The sequence below is a fragment of the Mastigoproctus giganteus genome, chromosome 10 (assembly GCF_048544385.1).
Source record: "Mastigoproctus giganteus isolate SK-2022 chromosome 10, ASM4854438v1, whole genome shotgun sequence".
NCBI lineage: Eukaryota > Metazoa > Arthropoda > Arachnida > Uropygi > Thelyphonidae > Mastigoproctus > Mastigoproctus giganteus.
Genome location: NC_143584.1, coordinates 93,467,568 through 93,489,881, shown reverse-complemented (window position 1 = coordinate 93,489,881; position 22,314 = coordinate 93,467,568). Strand labels below are relative to the sequence as shown.

At 38.3% G+C, this 22,314-nt stretch overlaps 1 protein-coding gene across 1 annotated transcript in view; it reads right to left on the bottom strand.

Annotated features, from left to right (window-relative positions):
- Window positions 1–22,314, bottom strand: part of E(bx) (nucleosome-remodeling factor subunit NURF301 E(bx)) — a 693,176-nt gene that overhangs the window by 33,116 nt on the left and 637,746 nt on the right. The window contains exon 24 of the mRNA XM_090382976.1: window positions 18,285–18,480. Coding sequence (XP_090239102.1) covers window positions 18,285–18,480 — 196 coding nt within the window. The remainder of the gene's footprint in view (window positions 1–18,284; window positions 18,481–22,314) is intronic.

The window sequence follows — 22,314 nt, the reverse complement described above, 5'->3', positions numbered from 1 at the left end:
TCAACAGCAAATTCTAAATGGGAAGAATTCAAGTAATTAATTGTGGAAGCTTTTCATACCGATTAAGAAATATTGTTCAAGGATTAGGCCTAAACGGAAGTCAGATGAACTATTGACACTCGTGTCTTTTTTTATTATTTTTTTTTGTTAGTAGTTGGCGCATTGGCATCTGTGGCTATAATGCACCCCCCAAATTTTTTCGCATTTTACTCCGATCCAAGCCCGAGATGGGATTTGAACCTGTGACCTTTGGGTTGCTAGGAAGACACTTTACCCACCTGGCTAGCCCGGTCGGCGAGACTCGTGTCAGAAGAAAAATGCATGGAATGCATATAAATTTTCAGCTGACACAGAAGCCTATGCTAGATATAAGCTAGTCTGTAATCGAGTCACAAAGGAGGTTAGGCAAACAAAGGATTACAAGAAATCTTTGGTAAAGGATGCTAAGAAAACCAGCAAGAACTTCTTTATTTATATATATGACTTATGTTACCCAGCTGTGGAAAAATTCAATGGAAAAGTATGGTGAAACTCAAGCAGTTGCTCTTGACATTTCAAAAGCTTTTGATCATGTTTGCATATAAAGGTCTTTTAGATAAGTTTCTATCTTATGGTTTGCCAACTGTTTATTGTAATTGGTTATCCAGTTTACTCTCTGACCACTCAAGGCAGGTGATGGTAGATGGCCCTTTGTCTTCTAACTTCTCCGCCATTTCTGGTATTTTCCAAGGTTTAGTTCTTTCTCCCACTCTTTTCCTCTTGTATATTAATAACCTTCTTCTATAGACCGGAAATCCTATCCAGATGATAGCACATTGCTATCTGATGATAGCACATTGCATTCCAAATTCTACTTTGAGAAACCTTGCCCTGCTGAAATAGCTTTAACTTCTCAAATATCCACTACCAATTCCTTAAATGTTGATCTCCAGTGGGACAAAGATAACTTAGTTGATTACAATTCTTCTAACATTCAGTCCTATCTTATATCTCGCAATAAGGATTTTTCTGCTCCTATGCTTTTCTTTGATGACACACTGATTTCTAGGAATGATCATATATCTCTATTAGGGATTACCCTGATTTCTAATCTCTTTGGCATAAGAACATTACAAATATTGCTTCCTCTGCATCTAAAAAACTGGGTTTTCTCTTTCGCTCTTGGTGTTCTTCTTCAAAACACCTGTTCACTCTGTACAAATCACAAATCTGCTCTATCTACCATGGAATATTGTTTCCACATTAGCATTAGTAGAGGCATATGATGCAAGAAAGCAAGCTTATGCAGCATCAGCCAAAAAAAAAAATAAAATAAAAAATAAAAAAATAAAATAAATAACCACTTCCACTTCACCCCTCTGTCCATTCGAAATACCTGTCCAGCTGAGCCTTAAACTTATTTAGGCTATCAACTTCCACGAAAAGGGATGGAAGTCTGTTCCACCAACCAACCACCCGCTGGCTAAAGGCAAATTTCCTCACGTCTATCCTACATCTGTCTTTCCTCAATTTGAATTTATGCCCTCTCAGGTGATTATTCTGAGCAAGAGGAAGAATCCCATCAGCATTGAGCATGCTCAAACCATTCAAGGCTTTATACACACCCTATCAGATCACCTCGCTGGTGCCTAGTCTCCAGACACTGTAATTTGCAAAACTTAAGCCTTTCTTCGCAAGAGCACCCCTTTGTTCCATTCACCAATCTTCCTGCCCTTCTCTGTACTCGTTCCAGCAGCTCTACATCCTTCTTGAAATGAGGCCTCCAGACCTGTATACAGTACTCTAGGTGTGGCCTGACCATTGCCTTATACAAGGGAATAATCACCTCCTTATCCCTGCTAGAAAAATTCCTATATATCACCGACAATACACCATGAGCTACTCTTGCAGCCCGTCTGCACTGTCAGAAAACTTCATATCTGCCTGCACAACCACCCCCAGGTCCCTTTCATTCTCTACCACTGTCAGTGTAGTACCACAGAGTTGATACGTTGCTCTGGGGTTGCTGTTTCCCATATGTAGTACTTTACATTTGTCAATGTTAAACTTCATTTGCCACCTCTCAGCCCATCTGCTCAACCTTTCCAGATCCTGTTGCAGCAGCACAGCGTCACTAGTGTCCTTAACAACCTTACCAACCTTTGTACCTTAATAACCCTGCCAACATCTAGAGCAGTGCCCCCAAAACCTCTTTCAGGCTTCTAGATTCCATCGAAAGGAGGGAAATTAGGTTAATTAATGAGTCATCTCCAACAGCGTCTCTCCACTCCATCTCATAGGTATTCTGTTTCTCTTGCATGACTTTTCTATAGATACTTCCATGGGCACTGTTGTTCTGAATTGGCTTCTATAATTCCTGTTCTCTCTTCCAAGACGTCCAAACATGTGCCGCAACTAGTCAACATCCTTTTACTGTCCAATTACAAATCAAATTCACAAAACTAACTTTTCTTCTTCCTCATTTATTCATCTAAATTCTGTTTTCTGGAACAACCTTCTTTCATCTTCTCAACCATGCATGGTACTAAGTACTATAGGTTCTAACACCTCTCGTGTTTGGGGTTTTATTAAAAAAATAAATAATTATTATTTGTACCAGCAGGTTGGACAAAGTAATAGGGTTGAGAATATTCTTGACCTCATTCATGACTAACGAATCAGATGACATCACAGGCTTAAAATACAAGAACCATTGGCAGGTAGTGATCACGCAGTTGACAGTTGGAAGATGAAGAAAGATGTTGTAGCTAGAAGGCAAGGGTTTTAACTTCAGAAAAGGAGACTTTGACAGTTTAAGGTGCTATATGGCATCTATGAATTGGGCAGATTGCTTGAGTTTTTTTTTTTTTGATTTGGTAGTTGTTGGCACATCGGCTTCTGTGGCCATATTGCACCTCCCAAGGTTTTTGCAGTACTTTGATCCAAGCCCGAGGCGGGAATCGAACCCGCGACCTTTGGGTTGCCGGGCAGGTACTTTACCCACTCGGCTAGCCCGGTCGGCGATTGCTTGAGTGATGGTGAATACATTTGAATTATGGATTACTTTTAAAGCAAAACTCACAGAGCCACGAATGCATACATACCTTAAAGAAAATATTGCACAGGGAGGATGCTGAAATGGGTGACTGTGGAGCTAGCTGGTCAAAACAGCAGAAAAAGATAGCATGGAACAGTTACAGAGCAATGATAAGTACTGAAGCCTATAACAGGTTATAAGCTGATCTGTAATAGTACAAAAAATAAGGTTAAAGAGGGCAAGTCTGTGTATGAGAAAGCATTAGATAAGAGAGCAAATGGGGAACAAGGAATTTTTCTTGTATGTGAATACAATGAAGAAGAAGAAAGCTAATCAGATTGCACACTTATGCACTGGGTGTGAGAAAGTCTTAGATAACCCAGCTGATGCTGCCGATGATTGAATAGGTACTTTGCAACGGTCTTTACTGACAAAAGATTTCAGACAAGACTGCAGTAATAGTTAAGATGCCATGGGTTTGTTAAAGGGAGGTGTTGTCTGACCAATTTGATTGGATACTGTGATGTGGTCACAAAGGAACTGAATGTCAAAAATAATTTTTATATCATATACTTGGATTTCAGGAAAGCTTTTGATACTGTTGCACATGGAAGACAGCTGTACAAATTGGAGAGGTATGGCATTAAGGGTAAGTTGCTACAATGGATAAAGGGATGGTTGAGTGGGAGATGACAGGAGTGGTAATCAATGGACACTGCTCTTCGTGGACGAATGTTATTAGTGGAGTTTCTCAGGGTTCGGTGCTGGACCCATTGTTGTTTTGTGTATTCATCAATGATATTGATGAAGGTATATCAGAATTAATGTCCAAGTTTGCATATGATACAAAGGTTGGCAGGCAGTAAAGACATTATGCTACTCCAACTGAATCTAGATAAGTTGGGCAAATGGGCTGAGAAGTGGAAACTCAAGTTTAACATTGATAAATGCAAAGTACTACATATGGGTAGCAATAACCCAAGAGAAATGTATCAACTGTGTGGTAACTCAGGGAAGTGGAAAGTGAAAAATACCCGGGGGGGGGGGAGTAATTGTGCAGTCAAATATGAAGTTCTTCGAGCAGTGCAGATGGGCTGCTAGGGCAGGTCATGGAGTCTTGTCAATGATATACAGGGTGTCTCAAAAATATTGGTACAAACATTTAGGGGAGGTAGGTAACATCTAAAGGAATGTGAATCGCATAGGAACCCATAACCGGAAACGTCACGGGAAAGTAGTAGCAGAAATGACACAAGACAGTAATTAGTGGCAAACATTTATTTGACATAATATTAACAACGGAGTACGAGATGGATGCATTTCATGATGTTACAACAGATGCTCGAAGGTTCCACCATGAGATGCGATGCATGCGTGACACCGACGCAGCATGGATTGGCGGACACAGTTGAACACACCTGGAGTTTCTTTGACAGTAGCAGCAGCGCATACAAGTCTTGCCACGAGATCCATTTCCGTCTCCACAGGCGATTCATACACGATAGATTTGAGGGGCCCCCCACAGAAAGAAATCAAGGCTTGATAAATCAGGTGAGTGTGGGGGGCCAGGCAATGGGTCCACCACGGCCAATCTATCAACGCCCAAAACGTCTGTTCAAATGGTCACGAACACACCTTCCATAATGGGCAGGCGGCCAGTCATGTTGAAACCAAATGTTGCGTCTCACATTTGCTGGAACATTGTCAAGTAACCCTAGTAGAACTTGTTTAAGAAAGAACTGATATTTAGTGGAGTTCTTGCGGGATAGTAACAGGTGTGGGCCGACTAAGCAGTCACAAACAATACCTGCCCACACATTTATTGCGAAGTGATGTTGTGCCGCATGGGGGCGCACACCGTGTGGGTTGTCGTGAGCCTACACATGAGCACTGTGCTGATTGAATAAGCCTTCCTGAGGGAAATAAGCCTCATCCGTGAACAAAACTTAGGCTGGAAAATTCAAGTCTTGAACACTTTCTTGGAGAAACCACTGCGCAAAAGCCACACGTGCAGGATGATCTTGGGGGAGCAGTAACTGAACCCTTTGGAGATGAAAGGGGGTGTAAGGAATCGTCGTGCCAGATATGCTGTACACTGCAAAGAGACACTCCTAAGGCAGAGGCAACGGCACGTGTGCTGGTAGTAGGATTATTCTGGATGGCATTCAACATACTTTCTTCCGTGGCGGGAGTTCGCATCGAACGTGGTCTGCCCGCACTACTGCTGTTACCTCTAAATGACCCACAATCGCACAAATTTTGATGCGCATGCGCAAACAAATGGTGGTCCGGTACATGTCTGTCTGGGAAGCGTATTCCATAAATTCGTTGAGCGGCTCGTCCATTGCTCTCTGCTAATCCATATGCTAGGTGCATGCCAGCCAGCTCACAGTTCGCATATCGATGCATGCTCTTCGTGCGGCGACTACTGCTTGAATTAGTAAACTAGAAATTTCCCCGTCTCGTGAACTGATGAACAGCGCCATCTACCAACTTACGGTGATGTTTCCGGTTATGGGTTCCTATGCGATTCACATTCCTTTAGAGGTTACTTACCTCTCCTAAATGTTTGTACCAATATTTTTGAGACATCCTGTATAGAAATTTTGCTACTAGGAACAGGGAGGTGATTATCCCATTGTACAAGGCAAAGATCAGGCCACACCTAGAGTATTGTGTACAGGTTTGGTGGCCTCATTTTAGGAAGGATATACAGTTGCTAGAACTAGTAGAAAGAAGGGCAACAAGATTGGTGAGGGGAACAAAGGGGTGCTCTCACCAAGAAAGGCTTAAGTTCTACAAATAGCAGTGTCTGGAGAGTAGGCACCTGCAAGGTGATCTGATGAGGTGTATAAGGCTTTGAATGGGTTGAGCAAGCTGAATACTGATGGGATTCTTCCTCAGATTAAGAACCCGAGGAGCATAGATTCAAATTGAGGAAAGAGTTGTAGAATGGATGTGTGGAAATTTGCCTTTGGCCAGAGTGTGGTTTGTTGGTGGAACAGACTTACATTTTTTGTTGTGGAAGTTAATAGCCTAAATAAATTTAAGGCTGAGCTGGACAGGCATTTGGAACGAATGGAGGGGTGAAATGGGAGGGGTTTTTTTTTTGGCTGATGCTGCATAAGCTTGCTTTCTTGCATCGTATGCCTCTACTAATGCTAATGCTAAGATGCTTCATGCTGAAAGGAGGCTGCACAAATGAGGCTGAGCCATATGAAATCAGAGATGTTGTAATAACAGATGATTGTTAATTAGAAAAACTTTTGAGCATAAAGGTAAGTAAGGCTGCTGGAGTTGATGGCACCTACCCTGTAGTTTCGAGGAAGAGCGTGAGGGAGTGTATTGAACCACAGAGATTAATTATGAGGGCATCTTTGGACATGGGGATGATTCCTCTGCACTGGAGAAGTTCCAACATATTGCTAATATACAAAGGCAGTTCTAAGAGTGAGGTTGGTAACTACGGAGAGAGAGAGAGAGAGAGATTCTGACTTCAGTGGTAGGAAAGATCTTAGAGGCAATGATTAAGAGTGCAATCCAAGGACAATTAGATATATATGGAATTCTGAAGGACTTACATGGCTTTGTTAATGGAAAATCATGAATTTCTAACTTAATAGGTTATTCTGACACAGTTACTCATGAGCTGGATTTAAGGAACAATTTCAACATAGTTTATTGGACTTTAACCAAGCAGTTGACTTTGTCCCTCATGAGAGGTTATCGTATAAGCTTGAACAGTTGGGATTACGGGCAAGATTCTAAGATGGATTTCTATGTGGCTGCAGGACAGAAAGCAGAGAGTTGTGATTAATAGATATTCTTCAGATTGGTGTAATGTTTGGAGTGGGGGTTCCTCAAGGATTGGTTGTTGGACCATGTTTCTCATTTTCATAGATGACCCTGATGAATGGATAGAAGGCATGATGTCAAAATTTGCATTTGATATAAAGATTGGTAGAGTTGTTAATGATCAGTGCCAAGCAACATTGGTTCAGAATGATTTGAATAGACTTGAAAGATGTTCAGAGAAATGGAAGCTATGTTTTAATGCTGCTAATTGCAAGGTCTTACACTCGGGGAATAGCAACTCACAAATAAATTATATGCTTGGTGGAGTTGAATTAAAAACAGTGGAGGAGGAAAGGGATCTGGGAGTTATGATAGCAGCAGATATGACATTTTCTGAATAGTGTAAATAGGCAGCCAGGAAATCCCATGGTGTCCTATTAATGATTTATCGAATATTATCATGTAGATATAGGAAGGTCATAGTTCCACTGTATAAGGCAATTGCAAGACTACATTTGGAATACTGTGTTCAAGTATGGAAACCTCATCTAAAAAAAAGACATCAAGCTTCTTGAAAAGGTACAAAGATGGGCAACTGGAATGGTGAGATCGTCAAAAGGATGGCCGTATGAAGAATAAGTCCTTGTATGTGAGCTACAGATCAGTGCTCATATCAAATATCAATTAGGTCATCCTTTGAGGTGCCTCAAAGGTGATCTGACTGATATTTATAAGGCTCTTAGAAGGTGGAATTCTCACTGTTATAAAGAATTCCAGAAGTAGAGCGTCATAAATTACAAGGGCCAAGGTTTAGATTAGATTGTAGGAAGTTTTCTTTTAGACAGCGGGTCATTGATTGCTGGAACAAGTTGCCCTCACAGGTAGTTGAGGCTGACAGAGTAAATTCAAAGTCAAATGGATAGCTACCTGTGTGAGGTGGGAAGCATATAATTTATATTTTCATATCTACTTGATGTTTTTTTCTTTGCAAGTGTAGTAAAAGACTGTGGCTTCCTTGCTCTATGGAAAATACTATCACTATTTAGTAAGAGATTTAAATTTACTAAAAGAATCTGCAGAACTCCTTGGTTCTAAACTTAAGTCAAAAATTTTTCTGGTATATGGGGTGTTTTTCCCATGGTACAGATACAAGGAATGAGAACTAGTCCCCACTTTTCTGAGGGTGATTCTATGGTTTTTTGCAGTAATATAAATGACTTAATGAACTATTTAGGAATTAGTGGAGAATTTTTACTGACTCATTTACTACACTGCTTTTTTTAATAATGTTTTAAACATGCATCTAAATATGAAAGTCTGGTAAAAGCATTTTGTTATAATTTCAGTGTACAAATTCTGTCAAAATTAATAAAAATTTGTGAAAAATCATATTTTCTTTCATGACTTTTGAAGAAACCTGATGTGGTGGAAACAAATGAGAGTCATTTTTGAAATCAGCATTAGAAAATGATTCAGACATACCCTTTTCTGAGAAAACATAAGTGATTTTTTTTTCTCCCAAATTACAGAGTAGTATTATTTATAGATTAAATAATTCATGATTAGATAATTACAATTTGTCTTACATGCATTCTTACAGTACAAACATTAATCAAATGTAATAATTCTCATTATGAATGTTACCATAAGCCATCAATGTTCTTTAATGTACAACAAAATGCCATAATGTGAAATTAAACTTCGTAGTCATACCAACATATGCAATATATTTTCTTTTGGCTTAATTTTAAAATACCTTTTCACACTTCTTATCATAAAGCGCTTATGATCGTAATCTTAAACACATTATGATTTTCATCTTTTCTAATCTTCCACCAAATCCCATTTCTGTTTTAAGGTGAACACAATATCTCTACATTTTTAACCAATTTTCTGATCTTTTTTGGATATCCTAACAGATGGACGGGTTATGGATATTATGGTATAAATACACTAGCCCAGAGGTTGCCAAACTTTCTTGGTACAAGGCATCCTTAGTGTCCAAGTAATTTTTTCATGGCACCCCTAGGCCAAAAGAAATACAGTGGTTTCCGGCCTTTTAATAATCCGACTTGTGTGTGTGTGTGTGTAATATTAAAAAAAAAAAAAACATGTTATATGATAGCTACATATTATAATAATATAATTATAAACAAAATTACAATTCATAATACAAATTATATATACTTATATAATAATTTTATTCTTTATACAGAGGTATTCAATAAACATCAATTACAGATCACCACAAAATTAAAAAGATATGGTACGATGGATATGTAAACCTTTTTATAATGAAACAAATATATAAATTAAAAAAATAAATAAATAACTTTAAGTAACTTAAACCCAAATTACACGGTGCTCTTAGAATGTTGTTGCGGCACCTGGGTTGAAAACCACTAGCCTAAGTAGCAAATACTTTAATGGGTAGAGTTCATACACACACACATCAGTGCCTCTGGTCGTCACTTTTGATGAAAATTTTTCGATTTTCTAAAAACTCCCTTCATAATAATTTTTTTTAATATGAATTGTTGCCTTGTTGAACTGTGTAATGTTTAATTATAGTTCACAGCCTCTTTGCTACTGGATTGGTAGTTGATGCAGTTGCCCTCTTTTTAATATAGGTAGTTCTCGACTTTACGAGTTAATTAGTTTCTAGTGCATGCTCGTAAAGCGGGAATTTATTTCCCATAGACATAAGGTTAAAAATAGGGATTACGTTCTCAACAATGAAATTAGTTAGCTAATTAGTTTATGTTTAAACAACGATTGATTTATCGAAAGAAATGCAAACGTAGCCTGTAAAATAAAGCAAATTATAATAATAGAGAAATTATTTATGACTTACAAATGTTAAAGAATGTTTATTCTTTATCATCATCATTGACTAAATGCACACTCGTTGATCACTCATTATTGGCTCGGCACTCGTTGGTTTGTTGCACAAGGAGTGGTCTTCTTCAGAAATGTTTCAAGAGGCGTTTGTTTCAAAGATAATCTTCTCTTTTAATTATAAATTTCACGATTGCATGCATAAGCATTTTTTAACAGCACACAAGAATTGCAACTAACACAATTTGCAGGGAGTAACATGTTTATGAAGCATTAAAAAAAAAAAAAAAAAAAAAAAGAAAAGAAAGGAATGAAGAGAAGATTCTGAAAATTTATTTGTTTTTTATACGATTGAAGATTCCAGTAAAGGGGAAACACATTTCACTATAATAACGTAAAAAACCACACAATTCCAGTTGTGTGGAATTGTGTGGTTTTTTGCAAGAAGATTAAGTTAACTAATTGTTTATAACTGCTTGCAGTAACAGAAAAGCCCAATAAACCAGAAAGTGCAAATTGTTCTTATTGTTTTATGGTAGTGACTTCCAGAAATGTGATTTAGAAAAATATCACAAAGGCATTTAAAACTGATTCTTATAACATATGAATATATGATAATGATGAAAGTGTAGTGCATTTAAATGATTTGAATTGGTTACTAATACAATTTACAAACCACGCTCACAACCTTTTTATGGCCTTATTTTTAAGGCCACGCTCGTGACCTTAAAAATGACATTTTAGAGAGATAAATAGCTTAGTTATACAGCGAAAATTCCGAGATCTTGAAACGAATTACCAAAGAACAATGTGTTATTGAGTTCATATTACAATATTTTAATGATACGATGGTGTCTCTGGAACTGATTAATATTGTAAAGTGTGGTACACTGTATTGTATAGCTACGCACATGGTTTGAAATGCGGTATTTATGAATGTTTAACATTAATTTTTTGCAATTATGTTCATATTTTCGTTTTGTTGATACTTGGGGGGGAAAAACTCGTAAACCCGGGAACTCAAAGCGAGAACTGCCTGCATATGAATTTTAGAACCAAAAATTTGTCAGGAGGAGCCACAAATGATGGAAGCTGGTGTGCTTGTATCCCACGACAAGGCCCAACCTCAGTCTATACAGCTTGTTTTCACAGTTTGGTGGTCAGCAGCTCTTGTGCTTTTAGCAATGCTAGTTGCAACATCACCATCCAACTTAAGAAACTCTTCAAATTGTTCAAAAAAAAAAAAAAAATTCTATGCAAATTTATATTCTCCTATCCCTCAATCCTTCTACCACATTCATTTGTTGGATGACGTATTTCTCACCAAAGCCATTCTTTGAGAAACAGTCGATTATTACATTTGATGCAGCAACAACATCACAAGCAATAACAACATTATGAAAAGCATCCAGGCCATTCCACTTTGGCTGTAAACTGTTCCTCCTATTGTGTGAGGCAATTACCTTATCAGGCAAGCTATTATGTGTTCTGCTGAGGTTATAAATAATGCCATGATCCAGCTGCCACGTAAAACTGGTGGAATCTGTACAGAGACTTAAACCCTTCAGTTTAAATGTCTCTGCAGAATGTGCTATACAATGAATGCTCATAGCCTGAGAACGAGGGTAGCCCGTGCGGACATACATTTTTGCCACTCCTGGAACAGAGAAGTTTTTTCCGATTTATTTTCTGTTTTATTAGCTTAAATTGGCATATTAACTTATTTTCTAGAGTAGATTTATATTCCTATTTATGATACTTAGTTTAAAGTAACTTATATAGAGATTTTGTAGGTATTACTTAGTATCGGAAAGGGTATCAAATCCACGTGTTTACCGTTCGTAATTTGCCACCATTGTTATGCAATAATAGATAGCATAAGCTTAATATAGTATAGTATAGTACATAATATTGTCAATTAATTAAATAATTAATCTTGTTGAACTTCACTGTCAATTAAATTGTACTTTTAACTATACATATAACGACTTCGGTTACGTAACATAAATAATTAGTAAAAAATAAATAATTAATACTTAACTTGATACGGAAGTTATATAAAGGGATTTCGTAGATAACACTCGATACTGAAACATAAATATAGCATTATAACTGTGTTAGGATATAAGTTTAGGGTTTTAATTTTGTACTGAAATTGAAATTTTATTGAAATTAAATCGAAATCATGACTCAGACCAGAGCAGCAAAGCAAAAGGCTCAAGCTAATGGGAGTGCTGTGGCTCAGGGTAGAACTGAGGGGGGGGGGGCAGTTGCCCTCTGAATCACAGCCTATTAAAATGCACTACTTGCTTGATGTTTGTGGAGCAGTTGGGTACGGGACATAATACTGCCATGGGGGATGTCTTTGTGTGTGCGCGATGCAAGGGGTGTAAGGAAATCAGGCGACAACTTAGCGTTGTTATGGGCCTATATGAGAGCTTGAAAGACAGGGTGGATGCCCTCAAAGGATTAAAAGTGAGGGGCTCATCAAGCTCCCAGTTGCCCACACCAATGCCAGAGCTTGCACTTGGTCATCACACAACACAGCGGCAGCCCCCAAGGCAGAATGCGCTGGTCCCAAAGGAACTAGTAATTGTTGGTGATTCTATTGTCAGGGAAACGGGAAACATGCTTTGCAAAAAGGATAGGTGGAACAGGACCAGGATATGTCTGTCAGGGGCAAAGGTTGATGACGTAGAGCGGATATCATCTTTTAAGGGCACGAAAGGTGATATAGTTGTACACGTTGGCACTAATGATATTAAGAGTAGGAGACGAGCGGAATTACTTAACAAGTACAGGTCACTGTTGAAAAAAAGCCGTGAATTAGGGTTGAATTTTAAAGTGTCTGCAATTCTGCCCAGACACGATAGGAGGGAGTATATGATGAGAGCCCTGTCGATCAATTCGGCCCTGGAAGGATTGTGCAAGGCTCAAGGGGTAGAATTTTTTTTTCAGCCTGGTCTGTACTTGTTAACAGGAGAGATTGCTTCTACAGGGATGGGATACACTTAAATAGAAAGGGTGCAAGAATGTTTGCTGATGCTATCGAGGCAGTGTTAGGTGGGTCGGAAAACAGCTAGATTGGGGGGGGATACAAGGACTAATAGATTAACAGTAGCCACTGGCAGAGGTGAAAGTGATTCTTGCACTGCTTCTATTGGAATGAGCCGCAGCCTGGAAAATAAGATGCAGGATATTTCAGAGACTGCTGGGAATCATTGGGGTACAAGGAAACACATGGGTTGTGTTAGGGTAGCTAAGAAAAAGAACAGGTGCATGTATACTTGCGTGTACACCAATGCTAGGAGTTTAGCAAATAAATTTGATGAATTTGAGGTATTGCTCAAAACATCAAAGGCAGATATTGTGGGGATTTCAGAGACGTGGTGTCACACAGATATAAGGAATGCAGAACTGGAATCTGGGGAGTACAACGTCTACAGAAGGGATAGACAGGATAGGAAGGGAGGAGGGGTTATGCTATTAGTTAAGAAATACATAAAATCCAAGGAAGTGAAGCCAGTCGACATTGCTGGACAGTGCAGTGTCGAGTCAGTTTGGTGTGACATAAGCATTGGGAGATCAAAATTGAGAGTAGGAGTGTGCTATAGGCCTAATGACTCTGATGAATATAATAAGAAACTGTACAGGGAAATAGAGTGGGCCAGTAAATCAGAGATTCTTATAATGGGGGATTTTAATTTCCCAGATATTGACTGGAATTTGGGGGCTGGTCGCTAACACACTAGCAAGGCGTTTGTGGATTTATTGGATGATTGTTTTCTACATCAGCATGTTCGGGAGGCAACTAGAGGGAGTAATATTCTTGATTTGATTATCAGTAGTGATTCTTCATGGATTAAGAATCTGCAGGTAAATGAACCACTAGGTGGCAGTGATCACAGTGTGCTGAAGTAGGATTTACTCAAAGAGGTAACTACCATTAGGGGTAAAGGGAAGGGTTATTGCTTTCGTAAAGGCGACTACGATGGACTGAGACAGTATTTAAATTCTATACAGTGGGACCAACTGATGATGTTACCAACAGCAAATTCAAAATGGGAAGCATTCAAAGAACTTCTCTTGTAAGCTACTAGGCTTTACATACCAACTAAGAAATATTGTTCAAGGTTTAGGTCTAAGTGGATGTCAGATGAACTAATGAGACATATGGCAGAGAAGAAAAATGCATGGGATACATACAAATTATACATACACGTGACACAGAAGCCTATGATAGATACAAGTTGATCTGTAACCAAGCTACAAAGAAGGTTAGGCAGGCGAAGGCAGATTACGAGAAATCTTTGGCAAGGGATGCAAAGAAAAACAGCAAAGAGTTCTTTACTTATGTAAACTCTAGAAGGAAGGGGATGAATCAGATTGGTCCACTTGATATTGATGGGTCAACTGTTGATGATCCTGCTCAGGTAGCTAACAAACTAAATGAATATTTTGCATCGACATTCACACATGAGGAGTTATTCAGCGAGGGGAATGCCAGAGGTGTATTCAACTCTGGCAGTAAGCTAGAGAATCTTGTAATAACTGAGAGTAAAGTGGAGGAGAAATTGTTGAAGATAAATACAAGAAAGACACCTGGGGTGGATGGGATCTATCCAGTTATATTAAAGGAGGCAGCAAAGGAAGTAAGCAAACCCTTAGCCATAATTATGAGAGCTTCCTTGGACTCAGGGGAAGTACCCATGGACTGGAGATGTGCAAATGTGACCCCAATTCACAAAGGAGAATCAAAGGGCGACACAAGTAATTATAGACCTGTTAGTTTAACTTCTGTTCCGGGAAAATTAATAGAGGCACTTGTTAAAGAAGCACTGCAGGATCATCTAGACAAGACTTCAGTTACAGCTCAGACACAGCATGGTTTTGTTAAGGGGGAAGTCTTGCCTGACCAATTTGATTGGATACTATGATGCAGTCACAAAAGAACTGGATGCAGGGAATAACTTTGATATTATATACTTGGATCTTAGAAAGGCTTTTGATACTGTTGCACATGGAAGACTGCTGCACAAATTGGAGCAGTGTGGCATTGGAGGCAAACTGATGCTATGGACAAAAGGGTTGGCTGAGGGGGAGAAGACAGAGAGTGGTAATCAATGGGCACTGCTCATCGTGGACTAATGTTATTTGTGGAGTCCCTCGGGGTTCAGTATTGGGTCCGTTATTGTTTTCTGTATTTATAAATAATACTGATGATGGTATATCAAGCTTAATGTCCAAGTTTGCAGACGATACAAAGGTCGGCAGGGTTGTCAAGGACACTACTGACACTATGCTACTGCAACAGGATCTGGAAAGGTTGAGCAGATGGGCTGAGAGGTGGCAAATGAAGTTTAACATTGACAAATGTAAAGTACTACATATGGGAAACAGCAACCCCAGAGCAATGTATCAACTCTGTGGTACTACACTGACAGTGGTAGAGAATGAAAGGGACCTGGGGGTGGTTGTGCAGGCAGATATGAAGTTTTCTGACAGTGCAGACGGGCTGCAAGAGTAGCTCATGGTGTATTGTCGGTGATATATAGGAATTTTTCTAGCAGGGATAAGGAGGTGATTATTCCCTTGTATAAGGCAATGGTCAGGCCACACCTAGAGTACTGTATACAGGTCTGGAGGCCTCATTTCAAGAAGGATGTAGAGCTGCTGGAACGAGTACAGAGAAGGGCAACAAGATTGGTGAATGGAACAAAGGGGTGCTCTTGCGAAGAAAGGCTTAAGTTTTGAAAATTACAGTGTCTGGAGACTAGGCACCAGCGAGGTGATCTGATAGGGTGTGTATAAAGCCTTGAATGGTTAGAGCATGCTCAATGCTGATGGGATTCTTCCTCTTGCTCAGAATAATCACCTGAGAGGGCATACATTCAAATTGAGGAAAGACAGATGTAGGATAGATGTGAGGAAATTTGCCTTTAACCAGCGGGTGGTTGGTTGGTGGAACAGACTTCCATCCCTTGTCGTGGAAGTTGATAGCCTAAATAAGTTTAAGGCTCAGCTGGACAGGTATTTCGAATGAACAGAGGGGTGAAGTGGAAGTGGTTATTTATTTATTTATTTTTTTTGGCTGATGCTGCATAAGCTTGCTTTCTTGCATCAAATGCCTCTACTAATACTAATTTTCTTTTTTAAGCCATTCATCTGTCCACTTTCAAATAATCAAGGCTGAAAAGTCCGAATGGAAGCCAAGCCAATTATGGGCCTCAAAACTGAATGGAAGTTGGTTGGCTATTTTAAAACTTCCTTATTTCGAAAATTTTTCAGTCACAAGCGAATGCAGTTTTGTGCTGCTATTTGCTTTGCGGCATAACAGAATAGTGACCATTTCTTGACTTAATTTTTCCCACTGTTGCAAGGCTCTTCTCAAACAGTAAATGTTTATAAATGAATGAAACAATTTACAATTACTTAATTGTAATTAATTAATTAGGACTGAAAGTTATGTTATTTTAACCAGACAAAATAACATTATTTCTCCCAACAGGATAAAAATAATCTCTGCATTATATATTAAATGAATATGCTTATGCAGAAAAGCCTATCCTCTTAGCAAGGATATGATATGAACTTTGTATAAACAAGAGTTTTTATTAACCAAATTTGCATTAATGAGATTCATCCGCATATTCAATATTTAATAAAATTGCCAATATAAAATTGTATGTTTATAGCATTAGCATTAGCAGAGGCATATGATGCAAGAAAGCAAGCTTATACAGCATCAGCTAAAAAAAAATCCTTCCCATTTCACTTATCCATTCGTTCAAAATGTTTGTCTAGTTCTGCCTTCAATTAATTTAAGCTATCAACTTCCACAACAACAAATGGAAGTTTGTTTGAGCAATCAACTGCCTTTCCTCCCTCAGGTTTGTAATCTGAGCAAGAGGAAGGATCCCATCAGCACTGAGCCTGCTCAATGCCGATGGGATTCTTCCTCTTGTCCTAGCAATTCTACATCCTTCCTAAAATGAGGCTTCCAGATCTGTATGCAATACTCTAGGTACGGCCGGCCTGATCATTGCCTTATGCAAGGGGATAATCACCTCTTTATCTCTGCTTGGAAAATTCCTGTATATCAATGATGACCCCATGGCTTACTCTGACAGCCTGTCTGCACTGCTCAGAAAACTTCATATCTGACTGCACAATTACCCCCAGGTCTCTTTCATTCTCCACTACCCGAGTGTAACATCGCCCACTTAGTACATTTCTCTGGGGTGGCTGCTACCCATATGCAGTATTTTGCATTTGTCAATGTTAAACTTCAGTTGCCACCTCAGCCCATCTTTTCCAGATCCTGTTGCAGCAGCATTCTGTCATTACTGTTATTAACAACCCTGCCAACCTTTATATCACCTGCAAACTTGGGCATTAAGCCTGATATACCTTCATCGATATCATTGATAAATACATAAAACAACAATGGGTCCAACACCGAACCCTTGGGGGGTTCGGTGTTGTACCCATTGTTGTTTTGTGTTGTCCATCACTAATAATATTAGTCCATGAAGAGCAATATCCATTGATTACCATTCTGTCTTCTCCCATTCAACCATCCTTTTATTCATTGTAGCAACTTGCCCTTAATGCCATACTGCTCCAATTTGTACAGTAGTCTTCCATGTGCAACAGTATCAAAAGCTTTCTTGAATCCAAGTATGTGATATCAAAATTATTTTTGCATTCAGTTCCTTTGTGACCACGTTATAGTATCCAGTCAAACTGGTCAGACAAGACTTCCCCTTAACGAAACCGTGCTGTCTGAATTATTACTGCTGTCTTGTCTAGATGATCCTACAATACTTCTTTAACCAGTGACTCCATTATTTTCCCTGCAACAGATGTCAAACTAACAAGTCTGTGATTTCTCGTGTCACCCTTTGATGCCTCTTTGTGAATTGGAAATACATTTGCACATCTCCAGTCTGCGGGACTTCCCCAAAGTCCAAGGACACTCTCATAATTATGGCTAAAGGTTTGCTTACTTCCTTTGCCACCTCCTTTAATATAACTGGATAGATCCTATCCACCCCAGGTGCCCTTCTTATGTTTAACTTCAACAATTTCTTCTCCACTTTGCTCTCGGTTATTACAAAATAACTCCCTGTTAGAATCTGATAAACATCTGGCCCTCTCCTCCTCCTTGAATAACTCCTCATGTGTGTATGCAGATGCAAAATACTCATTTAGTTTGGCAGCTATATGAGAATGATCATCTGAAATTATATACAATTAAGCATTCCAAAGTTACCATACTACATGCCAAAGTTGCTAAAAGACAAAAGGCACAGTCAAACCATTGATATCAAGTGGACCAATCTGATTCACCCCCTTCCTTTTAGAGTTTATATAAGTAAAGAAGTTTTTGCTATTTTTCTTTGCATCCATTGCAAAGATGTTGGTTGGTTATTAGGATTTTTATGGCGCATCAGCATCTAAGACTATAGTGCGCCAATCATTGCAAAGAAACTGTTTGAAATTTTAACACGTTTTAACTGGAGAGAGATGAGGAGGGAATAAGCCCAGATTTTAGTGGTAATATCAGTGCCATTAAGGAATTAAAACAAACGAATAATAGATATTTAAATGCGAGTGCAGAGTTTGTTCTTACCTGTAAACTCTTCAGAAGCCTTCTGAGATTTTCACAGTCCTTATTTTCTAAGGGTTTTAAATTAGCATGGTTAATTGCAGTGTTACTTTGACAGTTTGGACAAATGTATTCATCAATAGAATCAGCTTCACTTTGAAGCACACCAACACATCGTCCGTGAAACCAATCTTGGCACTGATCACAACAAATGTAAAATCTGCAATAAAAAGGGTATAAAATAAATTTATATTTTTTAAAATATACAAATATAAAATTCAATAAGCTCTATAATTATTAATACTCAAGAAATATTGAACAAAACCGTTGGGAGGAATATGGATCAGCTAGCATATAATACTTACTGTCTCTACTCTATCAACTGTGACCGAAGGCAGTCTAAGTAGTAAGTATGCTGGAGTGCTGTTTGTGTGACCCACAAATGATTCATAACAATAACTAATGTGATAACTGCAGAATGGTTTCCAACCCTTAGTGAAGAATGTTTTATCTATAACAGGTACACCTCAATTAATGCCACTTTGAAGTTTTGTTTTGAGACACAACGAAAAAAGAAAGAAAAACTAATTCCTCTGAAATTATATACAATTAAGCATTCCAAAGTTGCCATACTACATGCCAAAGTTGCTAAAAGACAAAAGGTATAGGCCATTTACCAGAGTCCCTATTGAACAAAGAATTTCTGAAGCTGGCAGAATACCTATATGTATCTTTCCTTATTTGTAGTGGCACCTTGAAGAATGAAATTGCACAATACCACGATGGTAAAAAAAAAAAAAAAAACACCACACACCCTTTTAGTCACTTTCCTTTCCGACTTTTTTTTGGCAGAAAATTATTTTTTGCTTGTGGCAATTGGTCAAATTTTCAAGCTCAAATTTTCACATGGTTTGTTTATGGGGTCATAGAGAAAGCACCAAGTCTCACCTCCAATGAAAATGGACTCACAACAAATCATTATCAGATGCTATTATGATATCACAAAAAATTGTCATCTGCTCATTGCATTGTGAGTAAGCATTCTAGTCATCACGTATTAAGAACTAGATAGTTCTAATCATTACTTAAAATTGCATGACAGCTTCCATGTGCAGTGTTTAAAACTTCTGCAATTTTATCGACAGTAACATGCAATTCTGGCACGAGTCATCTGGCTATTTCAAAAAAAAAATTTTTTTTTTTTTTTGGCCATATGAGTAGTTAAAGGACTTTGAACATAGTTAATTTTTGTGAAACTTTCTCCTCTCACTTTGAATCTACAATACCATTCCAACACAGCATTATGAGATAGAGAATCCTTATAATAAACCTCAAGTATCAGTTCCAGCATTTCAGAAGCAAAAGTTTCCATAAACACCGGCAAAATTTGATGTTTCCGATGTTTTGAATTTTCACACTTTTCGCGCTTGTAAACTGTGATAAAATAAATGCATTTTTATTTCATTGCCATGTGTATTACTTCAAATACACATGGCAATGAAATGTACTGAATGATATTAACAGACTACTACAAAACTGCAGCATCTGGAGATTAGGCACCTGGGAGATGAGCGAGTCCCTCTATCAGTGCACCTATTTCTTTCCTGAAATTATCCAAACTACCCACTTCTATAACACCAGATGGAAGTTTGTTCGAACAATCAACTACCTGTTGGCCAAAGGCAAATTTCTACACATTTTTCCTGCAACCATTCTTCCTCAATTTGAATTTATGCCTCTCTAATGTCTGTAGTGTAAGTTTTTTTTTTTTTTTGGTAGTTGTTGGCGCATAGGCTTCTTTGGCCATAATGCACCTCCCAAGGTTTTTGCAGTACTTTGATCCAAGCCCGAGGCGGGAATCGAACCCGCGACCTTTGGGTTGCTAGGTAGGCACTTTACCCACCCGGCTAGCCCAGTCGGCTATTAGTGTAAGTAAGAAGAAGAATTTCATTGGTATTGAGCTTACATAATCATATTTGTAGCCTCAAACAACTAAATCAGATCTTGCAGATGCCTAGTGTCCAGGCATTGCATTTTGTAGAACTGAAGCCTTTTCCAGGTAAGACCACACTTTTGTTCCCCCTCACTAATCTTGTTGCTCTTCTATGCACCCATTTCTTTGCAATAGATTCACATCCTTTCTAAAATGAGGCTTCCAGGACTGTATGATGCTCAAGATGTGGGCTAATCACTGCCTAGTACAGTGGTATGATTCCCTATTTATCCCTGCTGGCAAAATTCCTGTTTATCATCGACAGAACCCCCATGAGCTGTTCTAGCAGCTTGTCTGCACTGTTCAAAGAATTTCATGTTAGACTGTGAAATTACCCCTAGGTCTCTTCCTTTCTCCTGCTGAGTTTGGCACCATGCATTTGTCAATATTAAACTTTATATATGCCAATTCTTAGCCCACCTGCCTAAATTTTCGAGATCTTGTTGCAGTAGGATGCCATTATAACTGTCATTGACCACCATGCCAACCTTTGTATCATCTGCAAACTTAGATAATAAGCCCCGATATACCTTCCTTCAGAAAAAATAATGGGCCCAGCACTAGACCCTGGGGGAACTGCTAATAATGTTAGTCCATAAAGAGCAGTGCCTACTGATAACTATCTTTCTTTTTCCACTCAACCATCTCTTCATCCATTGCAGTAACTTGCCTTTAATGTCATTGCTCTAATCTGTATAGTAGTCTTTTATTACTGTTTTTTTTTTTTTTTTTTAAAGTTTGGCTTCAACAATTTACCTTCCACTTGCCTCTCGGTTATCACAAAATCATTTGGCTCCCTATTAGAATTTGATACATTTTGCACCCCATTCCTAAAAAATTCCTTACATGTGAATGCAGATGCAAAAACACCCACTCCAAAAAAAAAAAAAAATAAAATAAAATAAATAAATAAAATAATAATAATAAACCTGGAGAAAAGTAGTTACAACTGCTTTTCTCCAGGAAGTCAGTATGCAAATCTCCAATACGATTCAGCCTGGAGATATATTTCATTCCATACAACATGCAGACTCCCAGGAAACCACCACATTTGGATCATCTTTGGACAAAATATTAGCATTAGTAGAGGCATATGATGCAAGAAAGCAAGCTTATTCAGCATCAGCCAAAAAAAAAAAAAAAAAAAAAAAACTATAAATTATAGAATCACAGCCAAGGATGAAAGAGAAAAAGAAACTGATCAATATAAATTTATTCATCAGCAGAATCAAAATTACAGCATCTCCTGAATAGAATTTGAAGTTACAAAACTAGAAGTGGATGAACAGCTGATAAAGAGTGAGGTGGTCAAAAGGTTATATAAATTATTCTCCCCTAACGCTGATAACTCTGTCAAAACAAAAAATCTCTTTCTGAAGGCTCCTTCTTAAAGCACTAGTTAAAATTATACATAAGCAGGATAACAAAAAATAAATTGACCCCAGGTCATATTGACTGATTGCCCTTCTCTCGGCTTGGAAAGATATATGAAAGAATAACAGAAGTTCTTGTTACTCAGGCTTATAACCAATTTGGCTTCTGGCTGAGATTAGACACTGAGGATGCCATCAACAGGATCTTAGAACTGGTCCTCAATATATCACAAAAATGTGCACCAGGAATTTTCATTGACTTCCAAAGCACATTTGAGTAGTTATGGTCAACACCTTGAAGCATCTGTGGGAGAAACTGTAGAAATATATAAAACATTAAGGAATATTTTAGTGAATGCTAAATAAAGTACCTGTAAAAAACTAGGCTTCATAAAACTGAAAGAACTGTCCTTAGGACTTTATTCTGGTTCCACATATTTGGAATCTAGTACTCAATGAATGGCTGATTGAAACTTGGATAATACCAGCATGATCACATATGCAGATGATTTGATGCTCCTTGTTACTATACATTCAAGAAGAGAAACAGAAAAATCTTCAAATGAAGTTTTAAAAGAATTTGCCACATGGTGCATGACAAGCTAATAGTTTCCCGGACAAAACCAAAATATGTTTAAGTGAAATGTAATCTGAGCATCAACCAACTAAAGGTCATTTAATACCTTTA